Source organism: Lynx rufus, unplaced genomic scaffold, assembly GCF_022079265.1.
Source record: "Lynx rufus isolate CCGP_SWC_20201006 ecotype Redwood Valley unplaced genomic scaffold, mLynRuf1.p SCAF_5, whole genome shotgun sequence".
Taxonomy (NCBI): Eukaryota; Metazoa; Chordata; class Mammalia; order Carnivora; family Felidae; genus Lynx; species Lynx rufus.
Window position 1 is genome coordinate 88,423,270 of NW_025814867.1, and position 17,127 is coordinate 88,440,396.

At 45.0% G+C, this 17,127-nt stretch overlaps 1 protein-coding gene across 1 annotated transcript in view; it reads left to right on the plus strand.

Moving 5' to 3' along the window:
* The window catches only part of HEG1 (heart development protein with EGF like domains 1), an 87,940-nt gene that overhangs the window by 57,755 nt on the left and 13,058 nt on the right, over positions 1–17,127 (plus strand). Inside the window, exons 14-16 of the mRNA XM_047100436.1 lie at positions 1,849–1,983; positions 7,239–7,281; positions 7,415–7,452. Coding sequence (XP_046956392.1) covers positions 1,849–1,983; positions 7,239–7,281; positions 7,415–7,452 — 216 coding nt within the window. The remainder of the gene's footprint in view (positions 1–1,848; positions 1,984–7,238; positions 7,282–7,414; positions 7,453–17,127) is intronic.

Here is a 17,127-nt window from a genome sequence, read left to right on the forward strand (position 1 = left end):
ATGTTCTTTAAGGATTTTTAGGATAGCAACTCCACTGTTGCAGAGGTAAGGCCTGGCTTCTTCACTTCGTTGTAGGGAAGGGTTGCTTCAGCAGGGCGAGTAGTATTTGTCAGCAGGCTGGATTAATGGGCAGGATGGAAGGAAAATGTGACATTGACTTCCAGAAAATATCTAATCAGGCCAGGCAACTCAGTCTGGCTACTGGACAAGGCTAGCGCCAGCCTTTTACCCCGGAAGTATTCCTTTATATTAAAGCTTGAGGACTGGCAAAGCTTTCCAAAAGTTTAGATGACGAATTGTGGGCGTTTGGTACCTCTCTGATGCCAGCTTTATAGTTTGTCTGGTGAGATTTTCCATTTTTTATTTTTCTCTTTTAAATACCAACTTTCACAATAAACAAAGGAAATTCTATCGCACACACAAGCTGAGTTTTGATTTAGCACACCAGCTTCCAATGATAAAGACAGGAAATGCAGTGTTGAAAACTAAAGGCTGTGTCCTAAGCTCGCCTCCCTGTGACCAGGCTGTCCCCTAGGTCCCAAGCTCTTGGGACTCAGAAAAGGAGGCGGCTGTGGGGACCCTGTGTGGGTGTCAGCTCACATCACCATGGTCGGGGCAGTTTTGCCATGGTAAGAACCAGTACTTGGTTTCTGAATAGGTTGGTGTCTTCCTTAAGATGGGAAAGGGGAGACCAGGCCTCACTGCACGGTGTACACATCACCCTTCGGCAGCTCTCCCGGTCGTGAACTTGCTCTTACCTCCCTGCAGCAAGAGCAGATGTCGGTCCTGCCTTGCTCTATACCTGGCTGTGAAGAAGTTACTGTCCACTATCCAGTTAGTTGTGCGTTTTTGTTCTGTGTGCCCCCATTTACATGTGCCTTTTCGTCAGGCGTGTCTTAGTGAACGTGCCCTCATTATGTGTCTCGTGTATACAGAGAGGGTCTACTGTGTGCAGCCTCAGAGAGGGCCACATGCCCAACAATGAGTGCTTTTTGACAACAAGGAGATACTTCTTTGTCATCCATGAAATGAGCATGACCCACATGCCCAGAGCTGGACAAGCCTAGTAGATACACATGTAGAAAATAAGGCCCTAAAGGGAAGGAGGTAGCAAGCCAGAAAGGCACATTCCTCTCCCCAGCTCTGTCTCCCGTGGTGACGGCCTGGTGACTGGTGACCTGAAGCACTTCAGCATGCATGTATTGAGCACTGTGTGTGACCATCCCTGTGCAAGGTGCTGAAGCCCCGGAGATGAGTAAGCCCCAAGAAATGGCCAGTGTAGTGGGGACACAGGAAACATAATGACACCACAGTGCCGGGGCAGCAGATTGTCTTCCACACCGACCCTTGGAATAGGTCTGTGGGCAGCAAGCTGTCCTGCCAGAGGAGTGCACAGCCTCCCGTTAGGTCATGTAGACACAGAGCAGACCCAGAGCTGTGCCTCCGCTGAGACAGGTCTGAGCCTTACGGCTTCCTAAGAAGGACACGATCATGTTTCCTGGCTCAGTGCTGGCTCTCCCCCACAGTCTGTTAGGACGCAGGCACGGAAGACACCATGGCACCGAGGGCCGTATTTACGGTGGCTGCGGGGTCGGAGACAGCACCCTGTTTCTTCTGTCTGGGTCCTCTGTCCCATGGCATGCGGTGTGACCTGGAGTACAGAGGCTTGGGGCTGACACAGGGAAGGAGTGGCCAAGGCAGCTAAAAGCGGGCCCCTGAAAGGAGACTTGTACCAGGCACTTTTCAGAAACTGTTCTCAGAGCCTCTTTAAATAGAAAGTTGATGTATCTTGAGGTTTGCAGTGGAGGAGGTCTTGTTTTGTTTCACTGTCTTGTTTTTTCATCTTAGCGGGCAGCTTGTGCAAGCGGAAGACTCCGGAATGTGACAAGGAGACCTCCATCTGCACTGACCTGGACGGTGTCGCCCTGTGCCAATGCAAGTCAGGCTACTTCCAATTCAACAAGATGGATCACTCCTGCCGAGGTACCAGCAAGTTCCCGAGGGTTCTGTGGCCCGTGCAGGGACAGGGAAGATATTTTTCTCTGCTCTAGGTGTGACTGTCCTAAACTAGGGGTAACTAGTTCTTGTTATTTTGCTCACAGCAGGATTGAATGCGTTATCTCCTTAGAATAATAGCATTATCTCTGACCTGCGCAAACGGGTCTGGCCAATCAAATTCAAAGGAAAAGAAGAGAGAATGGAATGCCTATTGCATGCAGTGCCTTTTTTTTTTTTTTAGAGGAAGTTAGGAAAATTGTTGTTTTAATTCCCAAAGCTTTATTCTATTGTCTGCTAATCTTTGAAAATGGAAACACAGGCATGGAGTCGGGCCTGTCTCTTTAGAGGCAGCTGTGGCCTAGTAGACAAAGTACTGCTGAGGCTCAAGAGAATCAGAGCCCGACTCTGCCTCATGGATCATGTATCATCTTGAGCAAGACACTTTGCTTTGCTGCGCCTTGGTTTCCTCTTCTGCAAAATGGGTATGCTGATGCTTCATTGGATATTCTGGGGATTGAAGAAAGCAATGTATATGGAGGTACTTTGAAAGCCATCAGCATTTGCCCTTGTTTTTTACCCAGGATGTGGCTGAATTAATGAGTTCCAGTTTTAAAGGTTTCATGAAGGGTGTGAGGGCAGAAACCTAATCCTGCTAGCCTTGTAGGTGAGACTTAAATCCATTCAGTTTGAACTAAAATGCTCAGTAAATGCATGGCAAGAATACTACTTTAAAGTAAAATTAATTCAAGTCCAGAGCACTGTGTCCCTGACTTACAAACGACTGCTAGAATTTGTAATCACCAGGAAAACTAGCAATATGAAGGCCGTGGTGTGGCTTTAAGCGTTGTACCACATTAGAATGTGTATGACACAGTTTTCCTGCTTGGCCAACACCCACTGGTGACAGATGTACTGGAATCTGAGTGAAAGTCACATACTGGGGAAAGGTGACCTTGTCATTTATTTCTATCAGGACTTCCCAGTAGAGGGCTCGTTCCATCAGGAGAGGATAAAAATACATTCGGGGCAGTGCTGTCGTCCTGAGCTTCAGACCCTCTGACTTAGGTTTACACACACTGGCTTTGAAAGTGCACCCTCTCTGCTCCCCACGCAAGCCCTGCGGTGGGCTTTGAAGGGGAGGCTGACCCCGTGTGCCGGCCAGCAGTCCTGAGGCACGACGGCCTTGCAGCGCTTTTCAGCACATGTCCGTCTGCCCCTGTGATACAAAGAGATGATGCTTCCTAGTTCCCTCTTACCTGGTTTCATGCCATGTGTTCCTGGCCCTTCTTGGAAACTGGGGCATTGAGTCCCGCGGCATGTGGGAAGGTGACCTCTGCTAAAATCCATGTGCTGGGGCGCTGTGTAGCTGGCAGGAGGGAAGGCAAAGTGGGCAGAAGTGGAGCGCACGGGAGTGGTGGCACCGGCGTGTGGAGTCTCTGGAGTTTCCCACAGCCTCAAGGACAGCCAGCCCTGCCACCTCTGCTTCTCGCTGGCCCCAGCCACTTGCCTTTGTTTCCAAGTCAGCAATTTAATCGTGTCACTTACAGACTAGCATTAGCAATAGCAAGGCCGTCAGAGACTTTCCAAATGCAGGGATACAGGCTTCAGCAACCTTATGTTATGAGGTAATGACCTAAGATGCAGCATAAGGAAACCTTGGTCAGCTTTCGGGCTTTTTGCCAAGGCCCCACAAAGCCTCGGTTTCTGCAGTATCCTTGTCGCTTAGATTTTCATCCGTCAGATGAAAGCCTCTGATGAATGGCTTCGGCAGCTCCTTGGGCACAGCCCCGTTGGCCGGGTTCTGATGGATTGTAGTGACATCTTCTGGCCATTAGTGCTGGAGCACTGGGGTATTTAAAATAAGTCCCTGGGGAGCATGGCTGGCTCAGTCCAACTGACACTTAATTTCAGCTACAGTCATGATCTTCCAGTTCCTGAGATCCAGCCGCTTTGGGCTCTGTGTTGACAGCTCAGAGCCTGCCTAGGATCCTCTCTCTGCTTTTCCCCCACTCGTGCTCTCTCTCTCTGTCTCTCTCAAAATAAATAAACACATTTTTTTCTTTAAAAAAGTCCCCTTTGGTCACTTCACATCCAAGGTCAGTCCCCAGATAAATGGGGAAGAGAGGTATGTAGGTGTGTTTTCTAAATCTGTACATTAGCAGGACTCTATTGTTCTCTGTTGTACGTACGTATGCACTTCTTAATGTCTCCCATGAAATATCTTCACAGTGTCTTTACCATACGTTCAAAGCATCATACAAAATTGAAGTAGGTGTCCTTCCCATAGGTGTCTTAGCTTCCTTCTGCCATGCAGGCCTCTTTCTCTCACCAGGCAGCAGGTGCCTTGAGAGCCAGAACTGTGTTTAGAATATGCTTAGCACATTGTGGGGTTTAACAAGTGTCTGTTGAATTAACAACTGGATGACAAGGTAGCAAATATGATAGAACACAAATGGCAGAGCTTGGGAACAAGAGAGTCTTGAAGACTCCACCATTTGCTTATTTTATCAAGGGCCAGGAGGCTTGAATTGGCTTATGTTCCTTGTCAATAGGGGAAACCCAATCTGGGCATACACACTAGCAGTTGCCACATTTCCATTGTCTCCAGTGCTCCACGGATCAGTCCTACTAGGGTGTGAAGATGACGAGCTGGGTCCTAAGGCGCACTGGAGCTTTCTTTCTAAGAACCCCTAGAACAGCACCAGGCCCACGGTGGCACTCTGTCGTTGGTGAATGACCAAAGGAGCCCATTCGAAGTAAAGAAAAAATATCGTTACACCAGGAAGTCAGGCCACTTCTGAGGCTGAGTGAAAACAGACCAACCCATCAGCTCACAGCCTGGGCAACAGATGGACGTTACGTCTGGCAGGATGACAGCCACAGGATGGAAAGCTCCCACCCAGCAGAGGAGGGCTGGGTGGGTAGATTTGATGTAAAAACATTTCCGGGAAGAAGTGTTCAGAATAGAACAGACTGCTGTGACATCAGCCTGCCTCAGTGCTGAGATGGATGGGGATGAGTCACAGGGAGGCCAGCGGTCCCCGTGGAGCTGCCCTGGAGAAAGAGCCGTGGAGTACCCAGGAGTGGCTTCCCGGCTCCCACAAACCACTGTAGCATGAAGACTGCCAGGGATGGTGCTTTCCGTGCCCAGGGAAGCAGGAGTTCTCAGCTTGTTCCTTAAGAAGGCCCCACCTGAGTAAGGCCAGCAGCGAACTCAGAGGTGTCCCAAGATGTGGGGAAGGGGCTCGTTCCTCCTCCCCTAAATGGAGTATGATCATGCCCTACTTTGTTGCAAAAAAGATCGGAAGCACCTACTAAAAAGCCTAAACTTAAACTAAATAAGATTTAATTTAAAAGATAAATTAGGTTGAAGTGGAAATAAAGCTACTACTTTGCTGAAGCTAGAGGAAAGTGAATATGCAGAAAGATATACTATAAAGTCCTGCATGTTTGCTAAAGGTAGGCCACTCGTTCAAGTTCTGAGCTTTCTGGACACTGAGGCAAAGAGGGAAATACAGTTTTAGAGAGAGTCAGGGTTCATAAAACAAAGTACAGTCGTTCAGAAGCATCCCCATCTTTGTAGGCCCCAAGGCCCAAGAGAAATTTCTTTGGGGCGTCCTCATCAAGAGGTTACTGTGTGGTGTTGTGGCAGTGTGGCCCGTGACATCCTGCAGTAGATACTGGGGGCCTTCCCAGGGCTGCTGCTTATAATAGCCCTTACTACAAGAGGATGGAGCTCAGGAAAAGTGGTTCTGTGGAGCCAAAACAGCACAGTCCAGGGTGACAACTCTAATGATCTGGTATAAAAGAATTGCGGATTATTTAGAGCAGTGTTTTCTGAACTGTTCTATGAAACTCTAGTGATATCTCAATAATCTAGGACAACAAAATAGATGCTAGAAACATTTAGCATCTAACATTAAAAACAGAAGGAAGCGGGCACCTGGGTGGCTCAGTCGGTTGACATCCAACTCTTGATTTCGGCTCAGGTCATGATCCCAGGGTCATGGGATCGAGCCCCGTGTCCAGCTCTGCACTGAGCATGGAACTTGCCTAAGATTCTTTCTCTCTCTCCCTCTGCCCCCTCTCCCCTGCTCACACAGTCTCTCTCTCTAAAAATAAAAAATTAAATTAAAAATTAAACAAACAGAAGGAAGAACAGCGTTGGGCACATCTATGTAAGTTAATATTATTACACACTAATTATTACGCGTAACAGAGGATGCAGGACGCCTGTGAGAGACCTCCTGTCCCAGCCCACAGGGCATGCACCCCCTGATCCGTGCATGCTGCTGACACTCACATCTTACCATTAGCGTGTGTGCTGTCTGTCCAGGGATTGCTGCTCTATGCTGTGTACCTTTTCTTATCTGTCATCTTTTATGCAGTATATCGTACATTATTCATGAATCAAATTCCTATCACTTCTTGCAGCAATGAATTTGACTATGAGGCCATTTTTTATTGTCTGCTTCCATCCAAGCATGCGTTATAGCTCATGCTGTTCTGTCAGCTTATTGTAGTGTTCCATGATCAAATAAATTCAGAAACTGCTGATCCCCAGGAATGGCTGGGCCACAGCCCTTCAGTCCATGAGCAGCAGCACCAGAGGGTTCAAAGTTATGTTCTTGGGTGATGTGCTGATTAGCACTCATCTAGATATGTCCAGAATCCCCTGCACAGACGGTAGGGTGAGCTCCACCCTGACCATGTCCCAGAGGATGTCACAGCTCCTACTTCCTCTTGGAAGGGGTCAGTGAGGGCAACAGCAGGTTAAAGGTTTGACTTACATTAAAGAAACCAAAGCATTTGTCTGTGTGTATGTGGAAGGATGTAACACAGGGGCCACAGAAAACTTCCAAAAATAATTACATTTGTTGGATAATAATTATAACTACAAACATTTATTTGGTGATAACTATGTGCCAGGCGCTTTGCTAAACCATTCACATGCCTTATTTTATTTAATTCCTTCCAAGAAACTACAAGGTAGATACTACTATTGCCGTTGTTATCCCCTTTTTTTATAGATGGGAAAGTGAGAGCCACTAAAAGGTTAAGAAAATTCTGTGGTAAAATAAAAGGTTGAGTTGGCAGGTACTAGATAATTCTAAAGCTATTTGTAGGCTTCTGGTTCTAGAATATTCTTGGAGACTTAAAGGGACTGGTGTCTACTACCTGTCAGTTTGGGCCAAAGGAAGTCAAGGGACATATTCATGGATTTCCCTTTTCTCTTTCAGCATGTGAAGATGGATATAGGCTTGAAAATGAAACCTGTATGAGGTAGGCTCTGTGCTCATATATTCTGATGCATTTGTGACAGGCCTTATTTAGAAGTTACTTGGGTAGATTGCCTCCCATTACTTCTTTTGATTTTTGAAAGTAATTCTTGTTCTTTTTCTTTGTTGACTTGCAGTTGCCCATTTGGGCTCGGTGGTCTCAACTGTGGAAACCGTGAGTATGCAATGGTCTGGATTTTCGTGTGGGCGGGGCCAGTGTTGTTGTCCTGCACAGGGTGTATGCTTCCCCTTCCCTTGGTTCCTCTCAGCCCCTATGCTGGGAGGTGTGGGGAAAGTGGAGGGCTCTCCAGGGGCTCCAGGTCTGGCGGAGGAGATGAATACATTCCTGAACAGCCCTGACGGTGGAGTGTTAATACAAGAAGCTAGGTGGGAGGTGGGAGGCAAGACAGAGCACGCCCAGGAGAATAGAAGAGCTTCCTCAGTATTTCTTGGAGGGGATGGAATTGGACGTTTTGGAAGACTTCAACTGGCAGAAGGAGGAGAAGGAATCCAGGCAGAGGGAACAACTTGAAGGTCTTGGGGCAGCCTGGGCTGGTGGTGTTCCAGGGACCATGTGTGTGGTGTGGCTGAGGACAGAAGGAGAGGAAGGCAGAGTGGAGGATTAGTTTGGCAGAGGAAAAAGGGACCACGCTGTTCTGGTGTTTGATGGCCAGCCTGAGACTTTCGACTCTAATCAGTATCCATGGTGGAAGCAAGAGTCCAAGAGAAGATAGCAGTTGATCGAGAAAATCCGGTCAGGCTTCAGTAAGGAGGGTGGGTTCTGTTCTTTGAGAAAAGCAGTTGCGACTTATTTAAGATCACTTTCACTGACATTTTGTGATCCGGAGAGCTGAGAAATGATTGAAGGAAATTCTGGATATATGATACAATAGGAATAATAACATTCAGTACTTTATTTTAGGATAGCTTTGTCCCTCATTCTATAGATGAATATACCAACAGTCGAAGTTTATTAGACCAAAAGTAGACATGACCTTATTTAATATGTGTAAAAGTGCCCAGTTCCTGTTCCCCAGTAGTATACCTGACATTTTATGTCTTCACTGGTATTTTCTTTGCATATAAAGCTTTCTATTAGAAAGTTTCATTATTGCACTTTCTTTGAGCATAAATAAATAAATAAACTAAAATAATAAAGTAAAACAAATTCAATACTTAACTGACATAAAGCTATGTTGGTGTGCCCAGCACGGAGCCACTTTCAAGGCCAGAGTCTAGAGACTTAGAATTACATATCCATCTAGGATTACTGGTGATTTGGGCATTGGCTTTATCCTGACTGCAAACTAGCAAGAGGTTACAGTAAATAGCCTAAGAGAAAGACTGGGGAAGCATTGCTAAAAGCCAATATGTATAGAGTCATATAGAACAAAGGGAGGAGGAGTTCACAGAATTAATGTGATTTGGGGTTTGTGTGTGTGTGTGTGTGTGTGTGTGTGTGTGTGTGTGTGTGTGTGTGTATGTGTGTGTTTTAAGTAGTAAGCTGAGGCCATGGAGAGGTAGACAACCCTGTCTTATTTAGTAATCCCTAAGGACACCATCATGCCGTAAAACCACTTAAGTACAGATATTCATCATGATGGACCCAAGTCATCACACACCAAATGGTGTTCCATGTTATTATGAACTGTTTTTTACTTACAAAGCTTCTGACACTAAATGTGTCAGGGTTTTCCTCACACCAAGCAATTCTGACATTATCCAGAGTTAGTGTCAGACACTGTCTCCGTGTCCCAGGACTGCCCCTACTTCAGACACCAATCCCAAGTCCAGGCCTCTGGGACTTCTGACCAGCCAACTATAAATCAGAGGTTCCCATGACCCCTTCCTCAGGTTCAGTAATTTGCTAGAACAGCTTATAGCAACAGCAACTCAGGAACAGCCAAACAAAGGGATGCAGAGGCAGGTATAGGGGCAGGTGCTGGAAGCTTCCATGCCTTCCTGGACACACCACCTTCCCCACTCCTTTAAATGTTCACCACCACAGAATTTCTCAAAACTTCCTTGTTTAGGGTTTGGGGGGGAGTTCCAGTACGTAGTATCAATAAATGATATCACTGGTCATGGGCCATTGGAGGTTGGAGGTGGGATTTAAGTTCCTCCAGCAACCAGCCCCCATCCTTGGAGGGTTACTTCATTAGCATAAACTGAGGTGTGGTTGAGAAAGGCTCCAAATGAATAACAAAAGGTGTAACTCTCACCCCTTTCATCCATAAATTCCAAGGGTTTTAGAAGCCCTTAGGCTAAGAACCAGGAGTGTAGACCAAATAAAAATTTCTTAGTATATCGCAGTATCACAGGTGTACTCAGTTTAACAAGAGGAGGGAGTTATCATACATTATGCTTTTTAAAAATTATAAAATAGTAAAAATTATTTTTAAATATCAGTGCTTGAAAAAGTGGGCTTCTGAAATCCTCTCTACTTCCTACATGGGATTGGATGCTGTCTGACTCATGAACCACTTAATAAAGCCAATTAGATCTTCAGGAAAAAAAAAAAGTAGACTTTAGTTTTTTGTTTTTGTTTTTTAATTGAAGTACAGTCAACACGCAATGTTTCAGGTGCACAACATAATGATTCTACAAGTCTATACATAATGCTGTGCTCACCACAAGTGTAGCGACCATCTGTCACCATCCATCACTATTACAATACCATTGATTATATTCCCTATGCTGGACCTTTTATTCCTGTGACCTATCCATTCCGTAACTGGGGGCTTCAGGGTTTTTTTGTTTTTTTGTTTTTTGTGGGTTTTTTTGTTTTTTGTTGTGTTTTGGTTTGGGTTTTTTTTTTTTTTTTTTGGTTTTGTTTGTTTTGGTTTTTTGTTTTGTTTTGTTTTCTGGGTTTGTTTTTGTTTTTTTGTCTTTGTTTTTTGTTTTTTCTGAGGTTTGTTGGCCTATGTAAAACAGTGTGGATAGCAGTATATGTCCCTCTATAAAAATCGCTATTTAGACGAGCTTTGTCAACTGGGTTCAGGATCTTTATGCTTGTGTTCAGGAAGGTATCTGTGCTTTACAGGGGCTGCCTGGGGTGCAGAATTATCTTTGTTCACTTTCTAGTGTGAATCTCATTCCTCACTTAAAACCAGAACCAAGCCATAGAACACTCTTAAATTGATCAGAGAATGGAGTAGCCTGCGCACGAAAATAGACAGAAGAAAGCCTAGAACTTTCATTGTAGAAAGAAGGAGCCTAAACAGTCAGACAAAACAGTTACGATAATTTGAGACATGTTCACCAAATGCTAGAATACTAGAACTAAAGAGTATATATAGTTCTTTAGAAGAGATGGTTTAGAGCTAACAGTGGCGATTGCACCACGAGCCTGTAAACCTTATTCTAAGACACTGTAAGTATTAGAAAAGGAGAAGCTTTAGATAATGTCATAGGGGATGGTTTTAGAATAATTTGAGGGAAGGAGGAAGGCTCAAGATACAGTAGAGTTGTATCACATGTGCAAGAAACTTATTTGAATAGAACCCCATCAGATGGCAAAGGGAGAATGAGGAAAGCAGGTGAGGAGTGTGGAGATGTGTCTAGCTCTGGGGTTAAGCCAGGGAGCAGGAAGTAGGAGACGCCATCTGTCACATCCTTCTGGCGTCTCCTGGTCCTGACAGGCCTCTCAGGAGCCAGTACTTCAAACCCCGTTTGCTCAAACAGCTCCCTAAATAGGCTTTACCAGAAAATGCTTTGATTTCTCAGTGAGTGGAAGAGTGATCCAAGGAGGGAAAATGGATATAGGGGAAAGCCCCATAAAGGGTTGGGGAAAGGGATCTGAACTGTAGGGCATTGTTCTAAGTGGCATTTAGTGATTTTTTTCTTCAGAGATCATTAAAGACTATACAGGTCTGGAGATGATATACCCGTATATCCATTGATTGTTCTGTAAGTTCCTGTGTCTCTCCCTTATGTCTGTGGGGTCTTGGAAGTAGCCAGGATATTTCTCTCTGATCCTGAGACTTCTTTTCCTTCCGCTTTCATCCAAGTTGTTATCATTATGTCCAGCAGAGGGCAGGCTTCTGTCTGGATGACCCGCTTCCAGCCACCTTGTGTTGGTGACTTGTTAACTCCTTGATGGTGTGTGAATATCACTGTACGATTTTGATATCTGTTTTAGTGTTGCAAAGCAGTCAATAGTGGCTGATAATAAATAGCACCTTCCACCTATCCCTTTGTTTGAGATCTCAGGTCGGCCCTCCGTGTTGGTTAAGGAATGGGAACACCTGAATTTCATCCCCATTTGTGGTGATGGCACCTTGTGGAATCTGGCTTGTCACTCAATGTTTTGTGCCAAATAACAGCGCTCTGACCACTCACTGCTGTCACTTCTGCTCTCACCATCAATGATAGTGAGTGCCTTCTTGGGGCTGGGGTTTAGGCTGGATTCTTTGCAGGCAAGAAATGCTTCTCTATGCAGACTTCTTGGGGCACATGATCTACCCAAGCTCAATGAGTTGGAGAGCTCACCTTTGTTTAGCCAAGTCTTGAGATTCCCTCACTCCTACATTTCTGGAAGTCATCCCATGCCACTACATTCTGGGTTTAGGCATAACCTATGACCTGCCTTTCTGAAAGTTTCTGTTAGCTTTTGAGTTATGTGCAGATTCCACTTCTTGCTCCTCATAGAGAATATTCTTCAAGCTGGAGAGGTCAGGACAAGCCTTTCTTGCAAACCCCGTTCATCTCAGAGGTAGCACGGGCCCAGGAGCACCTGGTAGGGCCACCTGCACCCCCTGCATTCACCCTTCAGCTCAAGTCTGCACCTGTCACTGTACTTCTTTTTATTTTCTTCCGTGTCCAATAAACAGACACCTGTTCACACCACAGAGCCTAACAATTCTGCCTTCTAGCTCTTATACTGGCCTCAGAATGATCTTACAAACTGTCAACAGAGATGCCCCTGCTTCCCCTTCTGCTCCACCTTTTCTCAGGTGCCCTCATTTCCTCCTTTGCTTGGATTTTACACGCGCTCCTCCTTGCACCTCCCATGCCATCTTGGTTTGCTTCACCTCTTTTCTCTTTTTAAGATAAATTAATTTTGTTTTTTCGTAATATAAAATGACACATGCCCGTTAATTTTCATTTTTTAACTCAAGTTAATTAGAAAATAGAAGTTGAGGGAAGAAGGAAACTACAGTAAACACTCTCATCACCTACTAAACTGCACTGTCAATACCCTGGCATCTACCCTTGCTACTAAGCATGGCTCACAGGACCTGCAGTGCCAGCTTCCCCCGGGAGCTTGTTGGAAATGTAGAATTTCAGGCCTCTCCACTCCAGACCTATGGAATCAGAATCTGAATTTTAACCAGACCCCTCAATGTGATTAATATGCAGATTTATACACATATTAAAGTTTGAGAAGCACTGGTATTATGTATCTTTCCAGAAGTACATATGTGTGCATCTTTCTAACAGAATATACTGTTTTGTAACTTGTTTTTAAGCCTAGTAAGCTGTGCAGTGTTTTCATTTACATCATTTTATAAGGTCACTTTCGATAACTATGATTCTACTCTGCAGATACACCATTCCCCTCTTACTACCTCTTTAATGTCTTTTTTTATATTCCCATCCTCTAAGCCATTTTTCTATTTTGTGGTTCTTGTCACTTTGTGATTATAGAACTCGCATAATTTTCCTAGATTACCTTTGTCTGGCTGCAGACGTTTTTACCCATCCCTCTTATATGTTCACAATGTGCCTTAAAAAAATTTTTTTTAGGGGCGCCTGGGTGGCTCAGTCGGTTGAGCGTCCGACTTTGGCTCAGGTCATGATCTTGCAGTTCGTGAGTTCAAGCCCTGCGTCGGGCTCTGTGCTGATGGCTCAGAGCCTGGAGCCTGTTTCGGATTCTGTGTCTCCCTCTCTCTGACCCTCCCCCATTCATGCTCTGTCTCTTTCTGTCTCAAAAATAAATAAACGTTAGGGACGCCTGGGTGGCGCAGTCGGTTAAGCGTCCGACTTCAGCCAGGTCACAATCTCGCGGTCCGTGAGTTCGAGCCTCGCGTCAGGCTCTGGGCTGATGGCTCAGAGCCTGGAGCCTGTTTCCGATTCTGTGTCTCCCTCTCTCTCTGCCCCTCCCCCATTCATGCTCTGTCTATCTCTGTCCCAAAAATAAATAAACGTTGAAAAAAAAATTAAATAAATAAATAAATAAACGTTAAAAAAATTAAAAAAAATTTTTTTTTAATTTTTATTTATTTTTGAGAGAGAGAGAGAGAGAGAGAAAGACAGGGCGTGAGTGGGGGAGGGGCAGAGAGAGAGAGGGAGACACAGAATCAGAAGCAGGCCCCAGGCTCTGAGCTGTCAGCACAGAGCCCAACGCGGGGCTCGAACCCATGAGCCATGAGATCATGATCTGAGCCAAAGTCGGACACTTAACAGACTGAGCTCACCAAGTGCCCCTCACAACATGCCTTTTTGTAGGGCATTCTTTCTGTTCAAACGTCCTGTGTTCCTTCAGCAGAGACTCCTTCCCCACCAACCTCCTAGCATGGCCAGCAAGGATTTAGAGCCTGTTTTCCCCACATATGATCCTCTTTCTCTGCTTCCAGTGAAACCAGAACATTCAACTTAAAGATCTACATGGTCTTCCCACCCATCCCACCATCTGGTGACCAATGTATAAAGTATCTTGTAGTGCATTCACTGTATTATTACACTAGGCTTTAAAAAGATTCACACCAGTGGAAATGCTGTGTGTTGGCAGGAGTCAGTTACTCATAACAAACATCCAGGATGACAGCACTAAACTGCTTAGGAACGAAAAAAGATAATTAATTGTCCAGAAGTCATCTGGAAATTTCATTCCCCTTGAAGCCAACATCTCACGCAATCTTGACTGACCTCACTCAGTGTCAGAACAGAAAGGAAGCAGGGCTTGGGAGAGGGGAATATTGCTCTGTATCTCCTCTTGGGTATGGCCACATACAGCCTATAGATGTGAGAAAGACACATTTCACAAGCTACAGACAAGAAAAAGAATGCTGTGAACAGAGATTCTGAAGGCAAGAGGAATGGAAAGATTTAAAGGCAAAATTTTAACCATGCATTACTAATGAGCTCAGTGAGGGGGAACATGGGGATAGCTGAAGGAATTTTTAAATACAACAATGTGGCCACCTAGAAAAGTCTGTAATGGGCTCAAGAGTTTTAAAAGAAGGTGTACTGGTTGGTTCAGTTCTGACACCATTTGTGACGTGTGTGTTTTTTCCATGCCACCAAGCACTTAACTCACTTCTGACATGATCTACCTGGAGACAGCATCAGATCCCACATGTTAAAGGCTCGATCCCATAAGACCGTCTCCCCTTCCTCATCAGATGCCAACTGCAAGTCTGAGTGCCTGTTACCTATACTTCTGACCAACCAGCTGTGGATCAGTGTTCCCACAATACCCTCCTTGGGTTGCATTAATTTGCTAGAGTGGCTCACAGAACTCAAATAGTGTACTCACTAGATCACCGGTTTATTATAAAAGGATGTAACTCATGAACAGCCAGATGGAAGAGGCACACAGAGCAAGGCCCAAGGGAAGGTTGGGGAGTTTTTCTATGTTCTCTCCCAGGGAGCCACTCTCCCCAGCTCTCTGCATGTTCATCTGCCCAGAAGCTCTGTGAACTCTGTCTTTTTGGATTGTTATGGAGGCTTCATTACATCAGCATGATTGACCAAGTCATTGGCCATTGATGAATTCAACCTCTAGCCCCTCTCCCCTCCCCAGAGGTCAGGGGATGGGAACCGAAAATTCCAACCCTCTAATCACATGGTTGATTCTCCTGGCAACCAGCCCTCCATCCTCAGGCACTTTCCAAAAGTCACCTCTTTAATATAACAAAAGACACCTTTCTGTTCTCTTCACTTAGGAAATTCCAAGGGTTTTAAAAACTTTGTGCCAGGAAGGGGTAAGACCAAATATATATTTCTTGTTATAAATCACAGTATCACAGTTGGCTAAGGTTCTTCTGGAGTAAATCAGCCTCACTAGCTTAAGCAACAAAAGACAGCTTAGTGGAAGGATCCTGGGGTGTGTCATGGAATTCCAGGGTCAGAAGGAGTAAGAAGCAGGGAATTGTGGGGAACCACAGCAGCTGGAGCTTAGGGGCTTGCTTTTCAGACTACACATTAACAAGACTCCATCTTTATCTCTCACCTTCACTCTTTGCTGTGTGTGTCCATGTACAGGCTTTCCCTCCTTCCCAGACAACATGACTGAAAATAGACTCAGCAGGCAGCTTCAAGTACATGTCACCGTTCAGCCATTTTGAAAGAGAAGGCGTGTATGCGCTCTTTCTCTGTCTCTGTCTGTCTCCCTCTCTCTCTCTTCACCAAATTGCAAATCCTGGGAAGGAACTGACTGATCCACTTGGATCATGTGTTTACTCCTGGACCAGTCAGCTGTAGCCAGGGATGGTGCTATAAACACAAACGTAACCCACTCTAACCATCCCCGGTGTAACCTGCACATGAGGGGTGTGAACGTTCCCAGAGAGGGGCTGCCTAAACAGTCCTGTAGTAGTTTTCATCCAAATGAGCATATAAACAAGGACAAATGTAGCTTATAGGAAAGACCAAGCCCACAATGGGCTCCCAACAACGACAGCAGCATCAACCTATGATCAAACTAAAAAAAGAATAAAGAAAAGATAGGCTGTAAAATATCAACAAATGTCAAGGAGGAAGTAGAACTAAGAATTCCAAGTTCATCATTCTGGAGAATCTCTTCAGATAGAAAGGATGGGATGGACAAGCCTAAGACGGCACTCATTGCCTTCTGTCTCACCGCAATAAATAAACAGAACACCCACAAAACTGTAAATGTTATATTTGGTGTTTATTCAAACCCCATGCTCTTGCACATCATTATGTGGCCTCATCATAAATCCAAGGTCAGTCTTAAGTTCAAAAGATCTGTTTTAGTTCATGAACTCACTTGATAGCACATATGAGGGAAAAAATTATGGGTTATCTTGTCCATAAGCTCATTACAAGTTCCTGGTAATAAGACCTAACTGCCAAAGACCATTGAACATATGCTTTAAAAAAGAGGAGGTTGTGTGTGTGTGTGTGTGTGTGTGTGTGTGTGTGTATGAATAACATTTGGGAAGTATAGAAAAGCACAAAGAAGAAAGTAGAAGTTTAGCCATGATTTCCCAAGGCAGCACCAACTTCTATGAATGTTTTGGTGGATCCCCTTCCAGCCATTTATGCTCATGTGTGTGAGGTCCTCTGCTTTCAGTACAGTGTTCTTTTCTCTACTGTGCAGTTGAAGCCAGTGCCACCCCACGTCTGGTCTGCAGTCTGGCAGCACCACCATGCCCCGGAATCTTGCCAGAGATCATCTCTCTTCTTGGCCCTACTCCAGACCTACAGAATTCAATCTCTCAGGCTGGGGACCAGGCATCTGTGTTCCCACAAGCCCTCTGGGTGACTCAGATGCACAGGAAAGCTTGAGAAATGCTGGTCTGTACCTTTGCTACTCAAAATGTGCTCTGTGGACTGTTCCTGGACTAGGACAGGAGTAATACGAAACTGGAGAGGGAGCACCTGGGAACGTTTATGTTAATTCGATATGGCTGTGACATCCAAGCATGAAAGTTTTATTTTATTTTATACAACCAGTCCACAGGACTCCTTAAAAAATGGAGAAAGGGAAAATCAGGATTGGTGCCTGTAGGGAAAGGCAGGAATTGTCAATGAGGCTGTATTTTTTTATTTGAAAACAATACCCAAAATCACCAACAAAGAAGAACTGGTCTTTGGCAGCAGATAGTTTGAGAGAAGCACTGGTCTACTCCATCTGTGTGTGTGTGTTTGTTTCTTTCTT